The 24,764-nt window shown below is 45.8% G+C and overlaps 1 protein-coding gene across 1 annotated transcript in view; it reads right to left on the reverse strand.

Annotated features, from left to right (window-relative positions):
- LOC119459319 (nuclear exosome regulator NRDE2) overlaps window positions 1–24,764 on the reverse strand; it is a 107,587-nt gene that overhangs the window by 74,847 nt on the left and 7,976 nt on the right. The window contains exons 2-5 of the mRNA XM_037721127.2: window positions 19,710–19,770; window positions 13,409–13,630; window positions 10,589–10,744; window positions 667–881 (exon numbers count right to left, since the gene is read on the reverse strand). Of these exons, the coding sequence (XP_037577055.2) occupies window positions 667–881; window positions 10,589–10,744; window positions 13,409–13,630; window positions 19,710–19,770 (654 nt within the window). The remainder of the gene's footprint in view (window positions 1–666; window positions 882–10,588; window positions 10,745–13,408; window positions 13,631–19,709; window positions 19,771–24,764) is intronic.

Raw genomic sequence — 24,764 nt, forward strand, 5'->3', positions numbered from 1 at the left:
GCAAGATCGCCGGGTCGAGGGATGCAGGGCCGCCTCGCACACACACGCACGCACACGTGCGCTCGCTTCGCATTCCATCGCGGCGGAGAAGGTGCTTCCGGTTGCTGCTCGCGCAAAAATGGCAAAATTTGGGGCGAAATCTCTAGGTGGTCGGAGGGGGAAATTCGTTATATCGAGGGGGTCTCCCGCTGCCACTTCGTTACGTAGAGGTCTCAAATACATGTGCTTCTATGGAGTAACGGCGGGGAATCGAAAAACTTCGTTATATCCAGGAATTCGTTATATGGAGGTTCGTTATAAGCAGGTTTAACTGTATACACTGTATGCCATGACTATTCTTCAAAGAACAATGAATGATTAAAAAACAATGAAGAACCCTACCAGGTGCACATGTTCTGGAGATAGTCTTGCTTTTTTCTTAATTTGATAATTTTTGAATCTTCCTACTTCAAGGCTGTGACCCTTCTGCATGCGAGAAGCATGCAGAAGACTTTCTACAATCTTAAATATATGTGTTAGCAGTCCTTTAATCCTTTGGGTGCCCCGTACACCGACTGTGCGCCGGAGGTTTTTCAAAAGTGCAACGAATTCAATTTCTAAGCAACACATTAGCAGCCTCCTTAGGACACCCGCTACGAAGGTCCTTTACTCAATGGCATCATTCACCTTGCAGGTAGCTACGGGTAGAGGCATCATGGATGCGCAGCGGGTCCACGGCGTCGTCATCCCCGGTCCGACTCGGGAGAAAGTCACGCACGGGGACGTAGACCAGGTTGTGCTCGCTGTGGGTGAAGGGGAGGCGTGGCTGGGCAACATTGGCCACGCACGAGGACGGGAAGGCCTTGGGGTGCCAGTAGCGGTGAACCTTCTTTCGACGACCCCTGCCACACACACATGCAAGATGCACGCAAACTGTGGTTGTTGTGTACAAGTGCAAGAGAGGTGGTTAGGTGACTAGACAAAAAAACAGATAGTTGTCTGGGGAACCAGCAGAGACTTATTTTGACAGGACGGAAAGAAGACGACACAAATAAGTGTCTGCTGGTTTCCCGGAAAGTATGAGCCAACCAGGTCAGCTGAGAACCACCATATAGGTAGCTGGTGCCGTATGTGGAGATACATAATACACAAAGCAGTGGACCACCACCATTGCCACCAGCATGCCATTCATCATCAATTATTGGGTAGCTAGCCACAAGTGCGTCTGTTGAGGAATGACCAACTTAGCCCGGAGCTATTTTTAGGACCCCCTAGCAGGTTCTTGAACCTCAATAAATATCCATCCTGTTACAGTAGAACCCCGCTGTTACGTTCCCGGGTGCTCCGTTTTCCCGGTTGTTGCGTCGTTTTCCGCCGGTCCCGGCAAAGCTCCCATAGAACCTAATACATTGGTAACCCCGCTGTTACATTGCAACGGTGGGACCGTTCCCGCATGATACGTTGCGAACTGCCACCCCACGCCGTCCCGAGCGGCCATTTTGACTTTTCATGTCGCTTGGCTTGGTTGCTTGACGATGGCATTGACCGCCCAAAGTGCCGGGGGCGACACTTATGACATATTTTCGGTTTCCGCCATCAAAAGTATGGCCTTTGAGATGCGTATTTGCTATCCAGAGATGGTGCCTATGACGCGTTGCGGCCCTAAAATTGATTTTGGCTCATAGATGTTCCGTATAAAGTCCAAGGGCGATAACGCCTTCGCCGTGCGCCGTATGCTGTATGTGCGAGTGAAAGCGTGCGAGGGGAGCCGACGACCGCGTCTAAATCTCGCGCGCGAAAGAAAGAAAAGCAGGAAGGAAGCACGCCTTCTTCCGTTGCGCCAGCGAGGGAGCGAGTGGGTAGGGATAGCGGGCGGCGTTGTACTGTACTCTGGCATCAACTGCGTACTGCGCGGCGGTGCGCGGGGCGCATCTTGAAAACGATCTACGTTGGGGGCAGAGTCTACATAGTGTAGGTGCTTCGGCGGCTCGTAGCTTTATGCGTGCTGTGTGTTCTCAGGTGCTCAGTTTGCGTTGAAGCGATAGACAACAGCACGAAGGTCACTTCGCTCGCTTCTCCAGCGGCGCTTAAATTCCTCACGCCAGGGTGTGACAGCGCATGTCCGCGCTCATCGAGTGTGATGTGTTCATGCTTACCTGTGGGCGCTGACATAATGCTTGTTAATATAGTTAATAAGCGAATGTTTACAAGTTTATACGGACGCTTAAACTACTATTCTTACTTTGTATAGCTGTCTACTAATTTGCTATCGCAATCAATACTTCGGCTGTCGGGCGAAACTGCGACTTTTTTTTCACACGTAAGAATTAAAATAATCTTGTGTGCAGTTCAACACTACTCCCATTTCTCAATTTTTCTTGTTTCCCGGCTCTTGCGTTTCCCGGCTCTTACGTTTTTTTTTTTTTTTTTACGGTCCCGTGAAAAACGTATCAGCGGGGTTCTACTGTACCACGTAATCCATCTATACACTCGGTTGGGCATATTACAGGAGTGAGACATTTCAAAAGATTGAGAACAAGAACAACGAGCCCACAAAATGTGATACTAGGTCTACAGTGCAATGAAGTCTGTGGACAGCCCCGTCACAAGGAACAGTTTCCTTCAGCAGCTGCAGCTCTTCTCAAACCTAATGCAACATCATACTGAGCCCAGCTATGGCTTGCCACCCGCCATGCCCATCAGTTAGTACTGGCTAGGTCTGAACAACACCACTACACCACTTCTCCGGAGTTGGCGACTGAAGTTGCAGTATGATGCTAAGAGACGGTGACGACAACTATCCTAATTCTATCGTCGGCAGGACGACTAGGGCTATACTGACCACTGCAATGTTACTACGCTGTGTTCTTGTTTTTATTTCACCATGCTTAGCAGTTATAAGCTAGGAATATAGCTGCCTGTGTGATATCATGCTCAAAACGCCATGGCAACGCAAATAAAACAAGGAACTGTTCTCCTCGTTAGTTCGGTTTGAACCCCATAGATGTGTGCTCATGTGCTCTACCACTTCTCCACAACATCACATTGTTCTCAAGAATAAGTTGTGCTATAATACTACTCTCAGAGTTCACAAGATAGCTTTAATGAGTCACATTGAGAAGAGACGCATACTTTCGTTTTGTCAATGGCCCAGTCACACGAGAGCTGCACCACCTTTGCTCGACGCTTGTGCGCATGTGTCAGTTGTGAGAGAGAAATCTGGGGAGCGTGCCTAGGTACTACGGAGGAGTACACGCTTTGCTCCGTTCGTCCCTGGCCGATAACAATGTGCACTAGGCAAGAAACGGCGCTTAACTTCTGTTCCAACAGGATCACAGCAGCCGATACAGAGTCCATAATGGGAAAGCATACAAAACAACAAATTCGCAGTAACAGTGTGCCATTATTCATTGGTCTGCGGCTGCTAAAGCGGCATCTACCTAAGCCCCCACAACCGCTCTTCGTGCCAGGGCACTTCACTTCCCTTGGCAGGAACACTCCGTGTCAGGCCTGGCGGTGATGCTTAGGTAAAGAACAACTACCGCAGAAATGAAAGACGAAAAAGATATAACAGCATAATTTAAAAACCATAATAATAAAACACAAGAGAAAAAAGATGTTCGAACACGCATTCGAACTACTGGCCTCCCAATTACGCATGCAGTGCTGTGACCGCTACGCCACAAAAGACGAACGGAGGGGGAGCTTATTCTGGAGTATTTATAAGCAGTCATGATTATGAGCAGCGCAGCTAGGGACAAATGGGCGAAAGTGTGTTTGCGTCTGTAGTACCTAGACACAGTCCCCACATTTTTCTCTCGAAACTCCCGGACCATGCAGGACGAATTTTTCTTCAACTGCGAGGCTTTTCTTTCGAGGAACCCGTATGGGTTTCCTTTGTAGCAATTGTTACGATTGGGTGGATGCCTCATTTTCCATTTATATCACGCATGCGCATGTACGTCAGGTAAACGCGGCATATACCAGAGGAGACACAGGTCAGAATACCCAACGACTGGTTTGATTTCAATGAAAATTATGCAATGATATAAGGCTGTGCTAAATATATCACTGCTCTACATTAATTTTAAAAAGAGTTATGACTCTTACAATGCATAAATGACTATGGTTACTAACAAAATGAGCCATTGAAAGGCTATATTAAAGTTTGGTCTCTCATCATTTATAGCATTAAAATGAGTACCAATACGATATTTGCTACTCTTCATTGTCTGACGGTCCTAGACCTTTAGAACAAGGGTTGTGCAAATACGAAAGAGTAGATGTTGAACCGAATACAGTGGAATCTCGATGATACAATCACGGCTAATACGAATTTCCGGATGATACAAATTTTTCTGTGGTCCCGGCCGAGCCCCATAACTTTGCAACGTGCTAGAGAACGGTTGTTACGAATCGATTTTCGACTCGCATCGGTTGATACGAATAAACGCCGCCTCACTGACGGCCGTGAAAGAGAACAGCGCGCAGTCATGCGCTTTCTTCCTTTTTCTTTTGGTGCGGAGGCGCAGACGCGGCGCCGGAACGCGCGAAGGCTGCGACTGGGTGTGAAGAGTTTGAAGCGATGGCGCTTTTGTTGCTTTTGTGCTTTTCCTTTTGTGCTTTTTCCCAAGCGGTGAGGAAGCGCAGCTGCCGCAGCGAGCGAAGGTTAATGCGGTCTATCGCTTCAACGGAAACTGAGCGGCATAAGCACAGCGCATACAAAGGTCAGAGCCGTGTGGAGATCACTTTCAAGATAGGGTGCGCGCGACAACATCGACAGCCGGCACATGCGCAAAGTACAAGAACACATTTGTTGGCAGAGTGGAAGCCTCCCCCTCCCTCCCTCCCACCCGCACTGCCTTCCCGCTTTGCTCCTTTCGCGTGGGAGATTGTGTCGCCAGTTACCCTTGTGCCCGGTTACAAGATACGCATTTGGTGCTGCAGCACAGGGTCGCCCCCCCTCCCTCCCTCTCTCCCTCCCTCCCATGCCCCCATGGCCTTTAACGCGACGGAAGTCGTGTTTGCTCTCCGTAAAGACGCGCGCCACGCGCTTTCACTTGCACATGCAGCGCGCGGCGACAATTTTATCACCCTAGGACTCACGCTCCTCCTCTGCATCACCCTTGTGGATCTGCTCTCCCATCGGTGGGCGCACCTCGTTGAGAAGCGTGCTCGCTACCGCCCTTGTCGGCGAGATTTTCCCCATGGAAACCGCATTATAATCGGTATTTCGGCACACGCGGCTGCACTGTAAGCAGTATGCGTATACATGGAGTTCTATGGGAGGGTAAACGGGAGTTGGAAAAGGTCCCGTTGTAGCCAGTTCCGCACTATAAATGGTTACGTTATAAGTGGTCTATACTGTAAATGCTTTTTACGTGCGTGTGCCTGAGTGAGTTCGCCTCTGACTCTTTAATTTAGCTAGTTTTAAATTTGTGTCGATGATACGAATTTCGGCTAATACGAATATTTTTCGTGACCCCGTGAGATTCGTATCATCGAGATTCCACTGTATTGAATTCAATCAAGAAAAAAAAGCCGAATATAGAATGGAATATCAAATATGAACAACTTTTGCACTGGATTTATCGCTTACAGATTTTGGGCAAGAAAATACAGTGCTGCACATGCTCCAGAGTCTCTTAGCGCTGCATAACAAGAATGTAGCTAGCTATGAGCAACTAGGGCACATAGAAATCAAGATATACAGTACGGTCTACTCTTACTAATGGGAATGCCAAATTAGTATGCCAGCACTGATTACAGCTCAGTTCTAGTATATGAAGGTCTGGAAAATGTTTTTTATCAATACAATTTCTGCTGAATTGAATAAAGTGACTTTTTCCCTCTGAAACTAATAAATTAGTGATGTTCTGTTGTACTGAATACCAATGAGGTTATCAGTAATAGTGGACCTGTGTATTGCGGCAATCTTTTATTTATTGCATACAATGTTTTGCTTTCCAGTTTTTCTCCAGAAATACAGAAGGGCTATTTTAACTTTACGGCAGGTGGGTTATCGTAAGGCCAATCTGCACAACATACGAAAGGACCGCAAATCCCGTGACTCGATCACCGCTCCGCGCATAGCCGGCGCCGAGGGTAAAGAGGAGGCACCGTCCGTGCTGTTTCATTGCCAGGTTCAGTGTGATTTGCCACCTGTCAAAGATTCAGAAACCTGGAGGGGCACGACATACATCCACCGTCCGCACAAATGTATGCAGCCAGGCAGTCAGTGCACTAGTCACGTGACACCTTCGCGCCCACCATTTAAACAGGCCCCGGAAAGTAAAGCTAGTTTCGGTTTCAAGGAACATGCGCGCTCCTAGCGGTTGCCGGACATCGTAAGGTTATTTTTCCTATTTCACTTTTTTTGAATTTTAAATCGGGCGAAGCGCGGGAAGTGGTCGCCATCGTGCGTCCGTCGAGATAGCCTCCGCTCACCTTTGCCACTTGCTCAGCGATATCACAAGCTAGATCGCGCTTGGTCGTCTGCTTCGGTTGTCGTCCCAAGTGTGAACATGGGAAAGATAAGACAGAGAAGCTTGATCAGGCGTGCAACGAATAGAAGACGCAGGAAACCAGGTCGACCAAGCATTAGACAAAGATGGCTAAATCGGGGCATCACATGTGTTGCGCGGCTCTGTAGTACTTGAACACCGGGAATTCCAGTTCTGCAATGTTTTTCAGGTTTCCTAATGACCACGGGTAAGCACAAGTATTTCACTCTGTTTTCCAAGCAGGTATTCATTTTGCATGAGTAAACCAGTTCTGTGCAAGCCTGAGTGGACTGACATAAGAGCAGTGTCGCCTGACTCATTCGTCATGACGGCAGCCCATCTGTTGCCGGTGAAATACTTGTAATGAAGGGCTTGAGTGCGTGTTTTGGTCTATACATTTTGTTCACTGTTTGTCGACATGCCCAGCCAAGGTTTAAAAAAAAAGAAAAGAAAGAAAGAAGCAGCCGTGGTGGTTAAAAATTTGCGCAATGGTTTGGATCTTCTGGAACATTTTTCACTCATTATGTACAAACTTCTGTTGTGAATGCAAATTGCTTCTGTAGATTGTCATTTTCTCACTGCGTGGAGGTTAGTCTTTTTCCAGTACCGAATATGTCAATAAAAACAAAAGTGGTCAACTTTTACTTGTGTTGAGTTTTGGCTGGCCGAGAAATCGGCTAGTTTTAGTTGATCCACTTCACAACACACGAACAAAATTAACGATTGATGGTGCCAGGAAGTTATTTTCTTCATGCTACCCCCCACTATATCTGTGGACTAGTTGAAGTGTAGCCCTAAACGTAACTGCAAGTTAGGACTTTCAAAGTGACTACTTTCACGAAATGACGAAATGTAATATATTAACTGCGAATATTGGTAATTAACAACAATTCGCTATATAAATATTCTTAATTATAATTGCTTGGCACTGGTGCATACGAGCAATGTCCCAGTGGTTTACAAAATGAATAGCAGCTTGCAAGGTAAACCTGGTAGGAAGAAAGCGCTTCCTATAGTAATACACGACACACTTCAGCGGGTTCTGCTCCGCGATTTGGCCAATGTCGCCGCACGGCCAGCGGACCTGCAAGAGAGCATGAACACAGTCCACTTGCATGCGAAGTGGGAAAGGGGGGCTTCAGCGACAACCCTCCTCCTCCCAGCTGCGTGCCCTCTCCCTCTACCTTCGGACCTCATCAGTGACGTCATGGAGGCACTGTTTTGTTTGTGAATTATTTCCAATAGGATATCCGGCAGCCGCCAGTAGTGGAGGCGGCGCTGCCGCCGCGTATCGGCATGGGACCGAGCGTCCCATGGGAGGTATATGGAGTTTCCGGCCCCTGGTTTAAATACAAAGCTAGTTTTGTGATGGGTTGCTCGAAGCTACAAAAAGTAAACCCAGTTACACTCAATGTGAAATCTGCTGAAAAAGCGGAACTGTAATTCTCTTGTGTTTCTCTGTGAGTTTGTGTGATTTTCTGCGATTTTCCGTGGGTTTCTGTGATTCTGTGCGAGTTTCTGTGATTATGTTTGTTTTCCAGTGGCTTTAGTGTGATTAGGAGTGATATTTTGACTTCTACTGCTTAACATTCCCTGCTAACTCCCGGTCGAATAAATCTCTTGCACCGTCGGTCAAAGGGACCTCTCAGCACTTGTGTCTTTGTTCTGCCTCTTGCTAGGACAAATGAGGGTTCACTTTCCTCCAAGTATGCTTGACTTGCATTTCTTTGTTGCGTAGCTCCGGATTAACCTCTCGCCGCTGCCGTTACACTTGCTGCCGACGATCCTCATTGGTAGCGGTCTACCGGCGGTTACGTCTGGCTTGCGCTTCCCTTTTGCGTAGCTCCAGATTAGCCTCCCGCCGCTGCCGTTTCGCTGCCGATTCCCATGCTCGAAACGTAGAATTCGCCCGACGACGGTGCTGCCGCTCTCGGGCCAGCTCCCACAGCCGCTCACGCCGAGCGGAATTCATGGCGAGATAGGGCGCAGCTTCTCCACCACCTCTCCCTCCCCAGGCTTGCGCTGATTGAGTGCAGCGCCCCTAGCCGTGGGTCTGGGAACCTGCCCCCTGCGTGACACCGGCAGACAGAAGGACGGCGCAGCCTCGACCTACAAGAGCCCCGCTGTTAAGAGAGTGATGTGCGTCGGGAACGAGAGGCCGCCGTGTGGTGTGTCATAAAGATGGCAGCTGTGAACTACTTTACATCCATCCCGTGCATTCGCTTTCGTTTGCGAGGCCGTTTGTCAGCTTTTCGAGTGGCGCGCGACTGCTGTGGATAGATCTCGATTCGGCACCAAACCGTAACCTTAGTCGCCGACGCCCGACGAAGCAGCGTCGGTTAGGCCTAATGGCCTAGGCAGTGTGGTCGTGACAAAAATTTGCCACTGGTCGATGTCGTAACAGGGTCACAAGCCGTTGCGGAATGCTTGCCACTAATATGTTCGCACAGCTGGCTCATCTGTGATCGGCCCCAAGATCACAGGTGCAGGTTAGACTGACAGCCGTTGAAACAGTGTGAAGTTTGTCGCTGCGTATCTAACACAATCTGCGTGCCTAAAGGCGGTTAATCGACCCGACCTTCACACATGCTTTCGCATGCGCTTTACAAAATATGCGTTGCTATTGTTCCAGTTCCCTCAGTCTGCGTCCCGTTAACATTTCGATCCGTCCTGGGGACCCGGACGAACCTTGTACCTACAGAAGCGGTCCCAGCCAATGCGTGTGCCTATTCCCGCATAGGGCCAACGTCACGGAGCGCTTGCAGTGACGAAGTCAGCCACTGCGTGCGCTGGGGCTACTCGTCTGCAGTGCACTCGGCGCTTCTTTTGCGCCAAGAATGAATTAAAACAACTGCTTGGGCAGCATTGAGCACGAGGGGTTCTGTGGCACACGCAACATGTGGAACTGTGCGGGCCTCTAAACCAAATATATTGAATATTTGAAAAATCAAATATTACATATTCGATTTGTGAATTGAATTATTCGAACACTCACTATTCGATTCGATTCGGTCATATTCAAGTATTCACACACCCCTACTTTAAACCCTCAAAACAATACTGGCAGGCCTCAGAGTGCCGTAAATAATCTAATATATAATAGGTTTTCTACGGCCAGTGTTGGGTTAAATTTGCAGGAGATAACTGTGTCATTATGTTATGATACAGAATGTGGGCCACGGAGGAGCAGGACATTGCCATGTTATGGTACTCGCTCTGGCTCGCTCGCCTGATGTAACAGCTGATGTAGCAGCATAGCAGATGACTTATTGAGCTGGAGCAAAATGTGGGAGGGGCCGCTGACGTGGAAACATAAAATGCACACAGATATACATAGATGTGCACAAACACACAGTTGAACCCGGTAGTAATGAACAGGCTTACGACTGTTCTAATGAAACAGGTTGCACAGTTCTACTGAAACACACAAGATGATGTGAGGAGGTGATTGCGTTTTCTTGCGTGTTTTGTTGGGACTACACAGTGGAACTTGGCACCCATATTCAAGAACCAACTAGCCTACAACCAACTGTTTATCGCTAAGAATAGTTCGATATACATCAAGTAATTGGATATACCCAAACTTGCATATAATGAACTCAAATAAACTTTTATGATGTGCTTATATTTGTGCTATGTGCTATATATAAATTTATCTCCAGCGGAAAAAAATGGCAAGGAAGGAATCCCTTTCTTGAAAACAAAGCTATGACTACCAGGCAGTCCTTATTGCCTGTGCCTTGATATACGAGATTCTGTGCACTGTTCCAGTTCAGTTTCCTTACAACACATCCACCACAGAAAATGTGTCCCGAGGCGTCAGGCGAGGCGGCGCCTCCCCTTCAAGTGCTTGGTGGCACTGGAAGTAGACACCCCGAGTTCGATATGGCTAATGTTCAGTTTATTATGAGAGAGTTATTCGCATGAGTAAGTAAGTACTCATGCAAGTTTCACAGTAAGTCTTGTGTGTTTGATACAGAGAACAATTCAACTTTATCCCAGTTGAGCATATTCGACTGTACGCAGCCACAGCAGCAACATCTAATGAGCCCAACTGATATCCCGTTACGAAAGGCAGGTGGCACGAGAAAGCAAGAGAATCTCACTGTGCCTCCAACGGTGCAGTGTCGCACCGCCAGCCTCGGGGGAAGACAGCCAGCTCGGTGAAGGGCAGGCAGTCAAAGGCCAGCAGGCTGCGATGGGGCTTGGGGTCCACACAGAAGCGATCCTCCCCAGCAACGCCCAACAGAAAGCGGAAGCGCCTGCACAACCACGATCAAGTACAGTGTTCTATGGAGATGCTTCACAGTGCAACACACGAGCTGTAATTAGAAACTCAATCTGTTCACATGCCGCAGGAATTGCAAGCTGCCCGAGCTGGCATAGCCACGTGGGTATACAGTGAGGGTATACACCAAAATGGTGGCTGGATGCGACATGTTGCATGGGGGCTTCCTTTACTACAGCGCAACTTAAATCAAGACAGGATGCTTGCATGCCACAGCCGATTGTTTCTACTTTGGTTTTTCTTTTTCTGTTTCTCTCTTTAAGTAGTTTTCCCGGTAAACCACAGCTCTTAGACACATTTTGCATGTTATTCCATCACTGTAACTATTTTCACTATGATGCTATGACACGTGACCATGATGCTCAATGGCCATGTTTAGATGAAGCTGACTTAACGATATAATAAACTGCTGTAGCAAACAACAAATATGATAATAGAACCAAGCCATTTTCCACACCCCATCTTTGAGCACGACCGATCTTTCATGCGTGGAGCACCTGTCCATAAACATTTTGTTATGCATAGAACCTAATTATTTCTAGTTGCTAATAAACAGCACAGGTGCTGTCAAAAAAACTTGCGCAATGCTTAACTATTGTCACCACACAGTGCAACAGCTCAATGCAGTGAGATTTGAGCACAGTGCACGTGAACGCATTCACTGCAGCTCCCTTTTACTGATACAGAAACCACACATGTAAAGCACATGCACGCAATATTTACTTAGACCGTAAAGCAAGATATGGAAATATGCTAACTGCAATTTTTTTTACTTCAGACAGATTTTTTTTAAATTGCCTACGACAGTTAGTGCAATTACACCTCCCCAAAAAATAAAACAAATATTTCACGAGCCTTCATTAACTAGCAAACCAAGTTGCACATTTTTGTACAACCTGGTTTACTAGAGTTTCACCCAGATGGATTACTAGAAGAGTTAGATATTACTTACACAAAAATGTGCAACTTGATTTGCTAATTAGCAATGTTTCACTAAATATTTTTTTTAATTACTAGTGTGGTGAGATGTGTTGCAACTGCAAAAATAAAGCCACATAATAATGGCATCAAAACTTGTGTTAGTCCTGCAATATCTTGTGTGTGTACCTTCACTTCCACAGTAACGAAGGTGGGTTTCACTGCACATTTTGGCTTTTCTTATTCACGCTTTTTAATACAATGCACTGTCACAAAACCGTTCTCACCCGAAGAAGCTAAGCTCTCCGAATGACCACACTTTCTTTTCTTTTCAGCATGACTAAGCATTCATGGAGGATGAAATTCTAAAATAGACAAAGAAGAAAGGCCTAAGCCCTGTACATACTATATGCATGGTATAAGTGACCCTTACACCAGTTTGAAATAAACGGCTGGTAACACAACAACGACAAAAAATATATGTTTCCAACTTGGCTCTTCAACAGGCTCCTTGCACCACATGGCTTTGTTTACAACAAGCAAAGAGTAACAGATGAGCTCAAATCGTTGTGAGGGCTGCCGAAAAAATACAACAGCACCGAGTGAGTCGGGCTTGTTGTCCATCTTTTTTACAATTGGGTGCTTGTCATGAGTCACCGGCAAGACGTGTGATAATGTGAAAAATGACGAAGACGCCGGCCGAAGAAACAGAGAAGGGTCCGGACCCACAGGCGAGAAGCACGTGAAGCGCGAGAGAAAAAGCAAGAAATGAAGAAAAAAGAGATGCAGGCGGAGATGAGCTGGCATTGCTGACGTGGTCGAGAAGCAGTTGCATCTCCAGCTGTGCTCTGGAGACGGGAGGCAGCAGCTTTGGGGACCACGGACCGGAGAGGGGACGTTTGCGAGTTGGCCAGCGACAACTCCAGCTCCTGAGCCCTGACTGCGTCGCCGTGGCTGTGTTCCGCGGCCCCGGTCCAGCCACACGCTGCCGTAACCGGTTGCTGTCCCATGCCACGAAGGCAATCGCCAACGCCACGTCAGCGGCACAGCGGCCGACTGGCCCAGACCGCGTCCTGTGCCACGCGGGTCCCTGCAGAAGACCGCAGTCTCATCGCTCTCGACGGAGGTCGACGCACACGCTGCGTCTGAACCACGCATTCCAACGTTCTTTGCCACACTGGGCCGGAGTTCGACACGACTGGCGACGGTCAGAACGTTCGTTTGTTCGTGACTTTGCGTTGATTAGTCGAGCGGAGGAACAATATGTAGTTGAGGGCTTGTTTGTTTGTTTTTTATATGTATAGCTATTTGTTGGAGTGTTTCGTGTGTGTATAGTGTTTATAGTGTGTCAGGGTAGTTTGCTGTTTGTTTTTCTTCATTATAATTTTTCTGTTTGAGATAAATGTTCTTCAACATATTTGCATTGTGTCTGTGTCCATTTCTGGAGCACTGAAATTTGTGACAGTGCTTGTCGCGCTCAGCTCGCCTTCCGTACAGAAAGCATCAAGAGGGAAATGTGGAGTCAGGCAGGTTATGTAATGGCACAAGAAAGTTGCCAGATGAGCAGCAAATGCAGTCAAGAACTGCAGACGTGGTGTGACGACATTACAAAATCTGCATATGATGGGGTCAGGCGACACAAGACAGGGGTAACCAAAGAGCCTTCATCCTGCAGTGGACACAAGATGATGACAGTGATGATAAAGAAGCTGCACCGTACCTCCTTCCTTCGGGAACAGGCTGTACAGCTGCCTCGACCATTCTTCGCTTGGTTCTTTTTCGCTCCTTGTGGTGCCCACGCTTGGCCCGTCTCTCTTCAGTTGACAAGGTATCACCGGCAGCCTCCGCCGATTCGGGTGAGTGGCCCACCGGTGATGCGTCGCCCGATTCCTCACTTTCCGATGACTCTTCTTCCTCCACATCCTGTTGCTGCTCGGGTCTCCTGCAATGCACGGATGGCTGACTTTGTCCTTTACTGCTTTCATACAAGTTCTTGGCACTGAGCTGCGCTCCCTCAAGCTGCAGAACATAGCACGAACATTTCCACTTTCCACACAAATTACCTCTCATACAAGTTATGGCTGACTATCGACTACACTATGAAAAGCACAAGGAGAGTGTCTATTAATGCAAAGTTAAGGCCCTGCAACACTTCTTTAAGGCCACCATTTTCACTGTACATCTATTATCAGCATGCCTAAGTAAGAGCAAAAGGAATCATGACAATGAACATACACAAACCCAAGCTGTTAGTTGGAGAAATCTCAAAATACAAGCAAAATGAGTTACCCTTGAATGGAATTCTCGCAACTCCGGATGCCACATTTCATTCTCCCATAACATAGAACTGCGGCGCGCAATAGCAACACAGCATTGATGTAACACAGCAGAAGTTGGCATGCCACGGTTGCCAAGCCAGTTCAGCTTGTTGATGTCGTCATTTCTATGGTTATGCAAACTTCCACAAGATGGAAGTTGCCACAAGGTTGGCATGCCATGTACTCGGCATATTCATGGCATTGTTTCCATGGTTACAACACCTTTCATGTGGCTGCTATAATAAAGGCGATAATTTATACGGTCGCAAAATGCAACATCGTAGTTGTTTTTGTTTTTTTTTCAATATCACGTGAACGTAAATTGCACAGACAGCCCATCATACTCTCTGTGTCTCCCCATTGTCCTTGTTAGCCAGTGCTAAAATTTTATCCAAGTTGGAATATCAACATGCCCAACATACAGCAGTGCTACAATTTGAACCAATGGCCAGAGTGCTGCAGATGGACGCTATTCTCTACTACATGAAGAGCACAAAATTGCCGCACAATATTATTGGTGCCCCTAACAAGCTTTCTTGAGAGCGTTGCAGGGCCCCCTCAAGGCACTGAGACTGATTTTTTTAAAAAGCTGAAGGTTTCTTTTTTTATGTGTCAGAAGTAGTCTAGACTCTAGAGCATTAACACTATATGCTACTTTCTTGACAGCGATATTTTAAATAATTCATGTTTCACATTTTGCTGGTATAGCTTTGAATATGTTTCAACATGTTCAATTTTTGTTCATTTAAAAGTGCATTTAATGTTTACCATATACAGTTTGTATGTGTAATCATTTCTGCACTCCCCTTACTCAATGCCCTATGAAGAGGCCCTGTAAGATATTTTTTAAATGAACACCACACAATACTCATCTTATAAGCACTACAGACACTGCTGTCAGTAACACATTAATTAATTGATTAATTAATTAATTACTTGTTTATTTATTTCCAACACTGTGAGCCCTCTCGGGCTGTAACAGGATGGGTATTATCACTAAAAAAAAATGATATGAAATACAAGCACACAGAATACAAGTGTCAAAATATTTTAAAAATCAAAACCGTACAGATAAGGTGCAAATAGCACACTTTATGTGGCACATATTGTATATACAAACAACACACGGCATATATAGAACTTGTCTCAGGAGGTCAACTTGGGTGGACGTTCCCTCATTCCTCCCTTTTGGGAGGAATAAGGGAACGCCACAGTTTCGTTAAGGGTAAGCGGAACTGTAATGGTAACTCGTTAGGTTTACGAAGGAACGGCAGAGGGAACGGCGTTCCTTCTGTAAACGTTCCCCAGCATTGAACAGACGCACACACAGACTCAGCACATCATGCAAGGCGGATGGGCGACCGCGTGATGCGTAAAGAACTACCGCTTGACTATGGTGCATCTTTTCGTGAGTTCTCCATTATATTTTTTTATGACTAGGCTTCAAGATTGTCACGTGACACTCCCTCCGGTAGTTTCTTTCCTCCATGCCGGCCTTCCGCAGAGAAACGATGATGCTCAGGATCAGAACTTTTCCTCAAGTACAACCCGGCAGTACTCTCAAGCGCTTCAGTGGAACGGCTCTTCAACATTACCCACAAAGTGCTGACGAAAAAAACGGGTTCGTCTGTCGGACACCAAGATCGAGATGCAACTGTTGCTTATTTCAAACAAGGGACTTTACTAAGTTGTGAATATGTATTCTGGACATTTTTTCCCACTTATACTGCAATATCGAATCAGCATTCATTCATATGTATTGTTCCTTTCGATGCAGTTTCTTGTGCAAGAAATTAAATTATATTGGTGCACCTGAGTAACTTTTTATTTGCACATCTGAAGAGCAGTGTCTTGACTGTGCATTTGAAAACCGAAGTGGAAAGTACCATATGTGTTGTACTTGTAATAGACGAGCACCAAAGTTGCAGTTTGACATGTTTGGAGTATGTCCTGTGCTCCCTGAAAAAATTCGCTCAGGAGCATTTGTCTGGATTCTTTTTATGTCCACGTAATCTGCTCCCGGCGATGTTCAAATACTTTGTATAATATACGTTGTTCGATGTGACTTTTAAATTGTTCACTTTATTTCGCCTGAGGATTATGCGACACTATATTGTGTGGGGATGCGCGACTCTCACGCGTCTCCTGTGGTCTGGCTTCACTGCGTGGCTGGGCACCGGAGGCGGTCGTAGTGGTTGCGGCGCGTTGCGAGAGATGGCGCGAGTGTCGCGATGCTAACGCCACCGAACGGCGGGGTGACTTGGGAGGAAAAGGTCGAGGGCGCTCTCTCTTAGGGTTGGGGTCGGTGTGCGATGCAGACGTCCCGCGCGTGCGCCGATCCACGCTTCGCGAGACCGACTCGCGTGGCTAGGAGCGGGGCACCAGTATGACGAACACGGATCGTTCAAACGCGCCACCATTCGTGTGGCCGTACACGATGGTGTCACAGCATGGGGTGAACATATTCGCTCGCTATCAGGTCGCGGTGAGTCGGACTTCCTTGATTTGTCGCGCGCCCATGTGAATGTTCTATTGGTTGTAATTCGGCTAGCGTGCATTAGTGTATGAAAGGTGCAATAAATGCCCTTTTGATTGTTTGCACTACTGTGTTGTCGTTCCTTTGTCCCAAGAGCATGTGTGAGACCCCACAATTGTCACCTAATAGTGACGGTGAAGAAAACAGTCACAAAGCTGCGAATGACGAAACGGACCGGTATTGGGCGAACCTGTGCCCATAAAAGCAAGTTAAACTCGAACCACAACGATAGCAGTGAACACAGTGGGCGATAGTCAAAATCTCTGATCAGCAGGACAAGCGCGTTGGCTTTTATACATGAGTCATCAAAGGTTCCAAAGTAATCGCTGGTGCTGGCGTGTTTTTCAGAAAGTATTACACAATTCGCGTCGAGCATACATGCAATCAGATTACGCAAGGTTTGGTGACAACAGACAACGGATAGAAGCATCGATAACATTTCAGAAACTTCTGATACATGCAGGCGCGTCCTGCGCTGAGCTTTAACACATGTTAGACGCTGAAATGCGGTCACCCGAAAAAGATAAACAAGTATATGTGTCAATATTTTAATTTAAAAAATAAAATGTAACGACACGTTCCAATGTTCGAAGTGTACCTAGTATGCGTTCCTTTTGCATTAAAGGAACTTGTAACAGAAACTCGTTTCAAGATTGGGAAGGAACGAGGAACGAGCTTTCATTCCTGTTTTAGAGGAACGTGTACAACACTGGTGTCGAGTGTTCTCAGGGAAGCATGAAAGAGGAGTACCACTGTAGTACACTCCTCATACATACGTTGCTTCGACGGTGGCAATACATTGCGTCGGCATATAGACTCATTGCTAATGCATTACTGTCACCAGTTATCATGAGGTGGGTTCTGCCACAATCTTTCCAACTGTCTCGTGTAATTGTGTAATCGTGGCTGAGTGAAACTGAGTACACAGGAGGGCACACCAGAAAGGACGAGAAGACTGGTCAATGAAACACTGCAAGTTGAATGAACCTCTGAAGCTAGCACTCGCTCTAGTCAACCTTGTCTCATCATCTGCACTGTTTGGCCTGCTGTTCGTAAGCCCAGCTTAAAACTCCCGCGAGGAACTGGTTCACTGCAGTTACTGCCGCTATGTCTGGTTGGTGCTGGCACTTCATTCCTACAGCCACTCTACCACTGTGTGGTTTCGAATCAAGATGCAGAGTATAAGATGAGAGCAGGTATATTCTTGCAATTACTGCCACGAGACTGACCACAGTTCAATGCATCTCTTGGGCACAATTTCTTCTGTTTCTGCACAAATTGGGTGACTGATATTACTGTATTTATTTCCATAAACTACAGCAGTTTGTTGTAAAAAGGAGATAAGGTAGGAAATGAAGGGCCGTGCGCATCCTAACTGTCTCACTTCTAAATGAACACCTAAACTGCCCTGCAGTCATGAGAAAGATGCAGGTGAAGTGAAGAGACAGGGCATGGGAAAGTTACAATAAAGAGACGTAGTCAGAATAGGAAAAAAGAAGTGACAAGCGGAAATACCTAGATGTGCATAATTATACATGAAATACATGAAGGATACATATCATAAGAAGCCAACAAACACAGACACCAAGGACAACAAAGGGTAAATTACTTTTACTAACTAACTGAATTAAAGAAATGATAAATTGATGGAAATTAAAGTGGATGAAAAAACAACTTGCCGCAGGTGGGGAACGATCCCACGTCTTCGCATTACGTGTGCGATGCTCTTTCATCCACTTTAATTTCCATCAATTTATCATTTATTTAATTCAACTAGTTAGTACAAGTAATTTCCCCTATGTTGTCCTTTTGTCTGTGTTTGTTGGCTTCTTATCATATGATTAACTAAAAATCAGGCCCCTTGGTTCCCTTTCTTCTCATTCATGAAGGATACATGAAATACATTAAAAAAAAGTACCGCGCACTGTGTCAGTCAGCCGCACAGTATTGTTATGCCATTAACTACAGTGTAATCATTCTTCCTTTTTATTTGTGAGTTGAATGTGCGGACAATCAGTCTTTTTTTTATTCAAAGGTATGCTGTCGGCAATGCCTAAGCCCCTCAAGGAGAACTTATACACATGCTATCTTTCTGCGCCTCTCATCCCTCTTGCGATGCTTAATAAATTATAATTTGATCTGGTTTCAATCGCATTTCTACTCTGGCTCCCGCAAGTCAGCATGCAAGGATGGACCATTAGCATGAATTCAAATGCGAACAAGTTAAAAATGGCCAGATGGCATTGTCTTGTTTTCAGTGTAGCCCAATTTCATATCAGTGGCTCAACTCAGGCTTCAAAATGTACATTCAGGACTGCAACATGCTACAGAAACCAGTGATGAAACAAGTGCACTTGGCATTCCCAAGCATAACTGGTGCTCGAGCTTGAACATGAATTTATGCTGACGATACCCAATGTACCTTATTTTGTGCGATCTGATCATGCGGACCATGTCTCAGCTAGGCCTCTGCATCTAATATGGACATTCACTTGTTATTTATGTTTATGTATCCCATATCACTCTTCCTAATCGCAATGTCTATCACACTTGCACACGTTACAGAAAAAAAGTAACCGACTACAATTACAATCACTTCATTCAAAAATGTAATGGATGACAAATTACCAATTACTGCCCCAGGAAAGTAATCGAGCTATCATTAAAATATAATTGACCACTTTCGTGTTACTTTCTAGTAGAAAAATAGAAAATTGTAGTGGAGCCACCTGTTGCAGACGATGGTAGCACTTGTGTTGTTGAGCAGAATGAGGGCAGGAAGAGAGTGGGACAGGACATCAGTAATTCACAGAGAGAACCATGGAGGGAGGTCACATGCAGATTACGTCAACTCATTCGTATCGGCGCGGGCGGTTCGAATTGAGCCGCGGCGGCGGGACCTTTGGTGTCAGTTTTCTACCTAACAAAGTGACGTATTGGCACAAGGAAAACAACGGTAGACATTTAGACAGATAAATTTATTCATTTAGCTTAACTTTAATATTCTCCTTTAGTGTGCGGGTTACCATTGAGAAGTAAAACTGCTGACTCACAAAAGTATCTGGAAATTACCAGGTTATTCACAGAAATAGTTAGGCTACAGTAACTTGACTAGGGTATTGAGGTTACATATAAGTCTGCTTCAAAGAGTCCCCATCACAACTCACCTGAGCAGGTCCTGAAGAGCAGGATCATAGCTAGCATTGCAGAGCCAATCTGGGAGTGCACCTGATGGAAAACAAAGCACGTCAGTCACACAGAGCTTGTTGGTGTGCAGCACAGCTGTCCAAATCCAGTATAGCAGACTCCTTCAACATGCTTAAGGGCTGGATCTGGGCTAGTTTGTTGCTCCATCCTGACATGATTATAAGAAAAAGCTAACCAAGTTATCCTTAAAGGGACGCTAAAGAGAAAAGCCATGTCCCAGGATACGAAAAAGGCCACTGTCACCCTGAGAAGTGGCTTGACAGGCCAAAAAAAGACAACAAAGATGGGTGGTGATGCCACCTTGAAGTTCCTGCAGCAGCTCACCATGATGTGATGGATTTTGACAGCATCTGCTTTTTAGAGCCTAGGTTTGACAGTAAAGGTGGACTACATTGTATTCGACAGAATCGAATACAATGTAGTCCACCTTTACTGTGGACTACTTTTCGAACTCTGGATGTTGGTTGAAGGATGAAAATGGCGCGGCGCTATGCTTGTGTGTTACTCTTGGAGTGAACCGCGACGGGTCGGTTCAGAGCACTCCAACAAAGCTTTATAGACAGCGTAGACAGCAACCATGCTTTACTGCGGGCATACACGTTGGTATACACGGCCATACATGGGCATACACGGGCGATAATGAAGCCACATTAACGCTATTTTACTCGCTTATTTCAACAGTGTAGCTTTACTACTGGCTTGAACGACCTTATAGTAGCACGGCCAGATCACTCGGAAACGATTAGTCGAACATACCAAGAGTCTGCCAGTGTTTGTTGGGCAGTAATATTCGAGATAATAAAGAATGAATTCGACCTTAAAGGCAATGCTTACAAAATCGTCGACAACGATGACATCCTTTATCCCCTATGAGTAAAAATGCGAAGTTCATTCAGTGGATTAGTATTTCTTGCGTGGGAAGCAATACTGCGGGACCCGAGCCTGGAGGTTCAACTTCGGGCCATCAAAAGAGCCGAGGAGGTGGCGGTAAGGCATCGTCTGGTAGCCACCCCTCAATAAACCAAATTACCAAAATAAAATTGCTGCCTCCCCCTTGAAGAGTATTTCTGAGGCAAATATTTCTCCTGTACAAGAATAGGAACCAGCCACGTCAATATCAATGACTTCGCAGGCAGCCCATTCAGAAACGAAGAGGCGGCCTCGGCGGTAGCCGTTCAGGCGCATAGTATTTTTTTTTCTTGGCATAGCACGCCTTTTGCTCTCGTGACCTAAGTCTTGTTCCAGAAGCATTACGTGGTGGAACATGTGATGGATACGGCTAGTTGGATGTGTACAATGTTGATCCTTCCAACACTAAATTATCTAAAGCACACAGTTGTACAAACTACTTAATTGTCTTCGTCTGCATTGTGTATTCGTCCTTGCCCCTGGTTGCACTGTAACGTACGAGATATGCTAGCACAACCTCGCCTAACATTTTCTGTAGCTGTCCCTTCAATGCATGTACGAGGGGTTTGTGTGTGATCGGAAGTTAACATGGAGGTTAACAGAGAAACTGGAGAAGACGTTAGGGCCTACGCAACACGAGCGATGGAACGAAAAATGAGCGTAACCTTAAGAGACAGGAACACAGCTGCGAGAGCAAGCGGGGTTATCCGACATTCTATAGTTGAGATTGAAAGGAAGAAATGAGACGGATAACGGGTGGTCTATTAGAGTTACATAACTGGTACCAGAGGAAGGGAAGTGCAGTCGAGGATGGCATGGAAATAGGTTGTGTGATGAAATTAGTATATATGCAGGCATAAGATGAGGTAAGTGGTGGCGCGGAGTAGAGGTAGAACAAGCCGACTTCAAATCTGAAGGTCGTAAGTTCGAATCCTGCTCCATTCCACTACATTTTCAGGCATGGAGCGGTGCCTGACACCGGCAAAGAAAAAAATACATATTGCCGAGAGCTAGTGGGGCTATACTAGTTCAGGTGCAACCAAACTAGGCAGGCCCACTAAGCTTCATCAAAGTCACTCCCTCACCAGAACAGGAATTGGCCTCCCTGGTGCAGTATTCGGCCACTACCTCCCTCATGACTCCGACAATTAACCCATGGCCCTCAGTTCCCAGTGGCTGCGGAGCACCTGACCAAGGCGGCGGTCAGACCTGCTACGCGGCAGAGGGTGCTAAGAATCTCTGGGTTCGGACAGGCCAATGGAAACTGAACCTGGCAACGCTAAACACGCGCACCCTCTCGAGTGAGGCTTGCTTAGCAGGACTATTTGAAGAATTATCATGCATTGCCTGGGATATTATTGGCCTTAGTGAGGTTATAAGAACTGGTGAGGCTTACACAGTGCTGACTAACGGCCACGTCCTCTGCTACAAAGGTCTTCCAGATAAAAGAGAATCCGGGGTAGGATTTCTAGTCCATCACAACATAGCGGGCAACATTGATGAATTCTACAGCATTAATGAGAGGGCAGCAGTCGTCGTAATAAAGCTGAATAGGAGGTGCAAAATGAAGGTAGTGCAAGCCTATGCCCCAACCTCTAGTCACGATGATGAAGAAATAGAACAGTTTTATGAAGATGTTGAACTAGCAATGAGAAAGGTGCAAACTCAGTATACTTTAGTCATGGGCGACTTCAATGCAAAAGTGGGGAAAAAGCAGGTTGGTGAGCAAGCCATTGGCAACTACGGCATCGATTCTAGGAATGCAAGAGGAGAGATGTTAGTAGAATTCGCGGAAAGGAATAGGCTCCGAATAATGAACACCTTCTTCAGGAAGCGCAGCAACAGGAAGTGGACCTGGAAAAGCCCTAATGGAGAAACAAGAAATGAAATAGATTTCATACTCTCTGCCGATCCGAGCCTAGTGCAGAATGTAGAAGTGTTAGGTAAGGTAAAGTGCAGCGACCATAGGTTAGGGAGGTCTAGGATTTCTCTCAGTTTGAAGAGAGAAAGAGTGAAATTAGTCATGAGGAAACAAGCCAACCTAGAGGTAGTAAGGGTAAAAGCAGACCAATTCAGGCTGGTGCTCGCAAACAAATATGCAGCTTTAGAACAGGAAGATGAAGATAACATAGAGCTAATGAATGAAACCGTAACTAGGCTGATCTCAGAAGCAGCAATTGAAGTGGGAGGTAAGGCACCAAAGCAACCTGTAGGGAAGCTCTCCCAAGAAACAAAGGACCTAATAAAGAAACGACAAAACATGAAAGTGTCCAACTCAAGAGATCAGATAGAATTCGCTGAATTGTCAAAACTGATCAACAAGAAGAAAGTAAGGGATATTCGAAATTATAACGTGGGAAAAATTGAGGAAGCCATAAAATATGGACGCAGCATGAAATCAGTAAGAAGAAAACTAGGCATAGGACAAGGCAAGATGTATGCACTGAAAGATAAGCATGGTAATATCATCAGCAATTTCGATGACATAGTAAAAGCAGCAGAAGAATTCTATACTGACCTGTACAGCAGCCAAAAGAGCCAAGCTTCTTCCATTCGAAATAGTGATGAACCGGATACAGAAGCTCCTTCTATAACTAGCGATGAAGTTAGAAGGGCCTTGAAAGACATGACCAGGGGAAAAGCGCCTGGAGAAGATGGAATAACAGTAGATTTAATCAAAGATGGAGGAGATATCATGCTTGAAAAGCTTGCGACCCTTTATACGCAATGCCTCATAACTTCAAGTGTACAAGAGAGCTGGAAGAACGCCAACATTATACTTATCCATAAGAAGGGAGACGTTAAAGAATTGAAGAATTACAGACCCATTAGCTTGCTTTCAGTATTGTATAAAATATTCACCAAGATAATTTCCAATAGAATCAGGACAACACTTGACTTCAGTCAACCAAGAGAACAGGCTGGCTTCAGGAAGGGATATTCTACGATGGACCATATCCATGCCATCAATCAGGTAATCGAGAAATCTGCGGAGTACAATCAACCTCTCTATATGGCTTTCATAGATTATGAAAAGGCATTCGATTCAGTAGAGATATCAGCAGTCATAGAGGCATTGCGTAATCAAGGAGTGGAGAAGGCATACGTGAATATCTTGGCAAATATCTACAAGGATTCCACAGCTACCTTGGTTCTCCACAAGAAAAGTAGAAAGATACCTATCAAGAAAGGGGTCAGGCAAGGAGACACAATCTCTCCAATGCTATTCACTGCATGCTTAGAAGAAGTATTCAAGCTCTTAGACTGGGAAGGCTTAGGAGTGAGGATCAACGGCGAATATCTCAACAAACATCGGTTTGCAGATGACATTGTTCTATTCAGCAACAATGGAGACGAATTACAGGAAATGATTGAGGACCTTAATCGAGAAAGTGTAAGAATTTGATTGAAGATGAATATGCAGAAGACAAAGATAATGTTCAATAGCCTGGCTAGGGACCAAGAATTCAGGATCGCCAGTCGACCTCTAGAGTCTGTAAAGGAATATGTTTATCTAGGTCAATTACTCACAGGGGACCCTGATCATGAGAAAGAAATTTACAGAAGAATAAAATTAGGTTGGAGTGCATACGGCAGGCATTGCCAAATCCTGACTGGGAGCTTACCACTGTCGTTGAAAAGAAAAGTGTACAATCATTGCATTCTACCGGTGCTAACATACGGGGCAGAAACTTGGAGGTTAACAAAGAAGCTCGAGAACAAGTTAAGGACCGCACAAAGAGCAATGGAACGAAAAATCTTAGGAGTAACGTTAAGAGACAGGAAGAGAGCGGTGTGGATCAGAGAACAAACGGGGGTAGACGATATTCTAGTTAACATTAAGCGGAAGAAATGGAGCTGGGCAGGCCATGTAATGCGTAGGATGGATAATCGGTGGACCATTAGGGTTACAGAATGGATACCAAGAGAAGGGAAGCGCAGTCGAGGACGGCAGAAAGTCAGGTGGGATGATGAGGTTAGGAAATTCGCAGGCGCAAGTTGGAATACGCTAGCGCAAGACAGGGGTAATTGGAGATCGCAGGGAGAGGCCTTCGTCCTGCAGTGGACATATAGGCTGATGATGATGATGATGATGACATTGTATT

Source organism: Dermacentor silvarum, chromosome 7, assembly GCF_013339745.2.
Source record: "Dermacentor silvarum isolate Dsil-2018 chromosome 7, BIME_Dsil_1.4, whole genome shotgun sequence".
NCBI lineage: Eukaryota > Metazoa > Arthropoda > Arachnida > Ixodida > Ixodidae > Dermacentor > Dermacentor silvarum.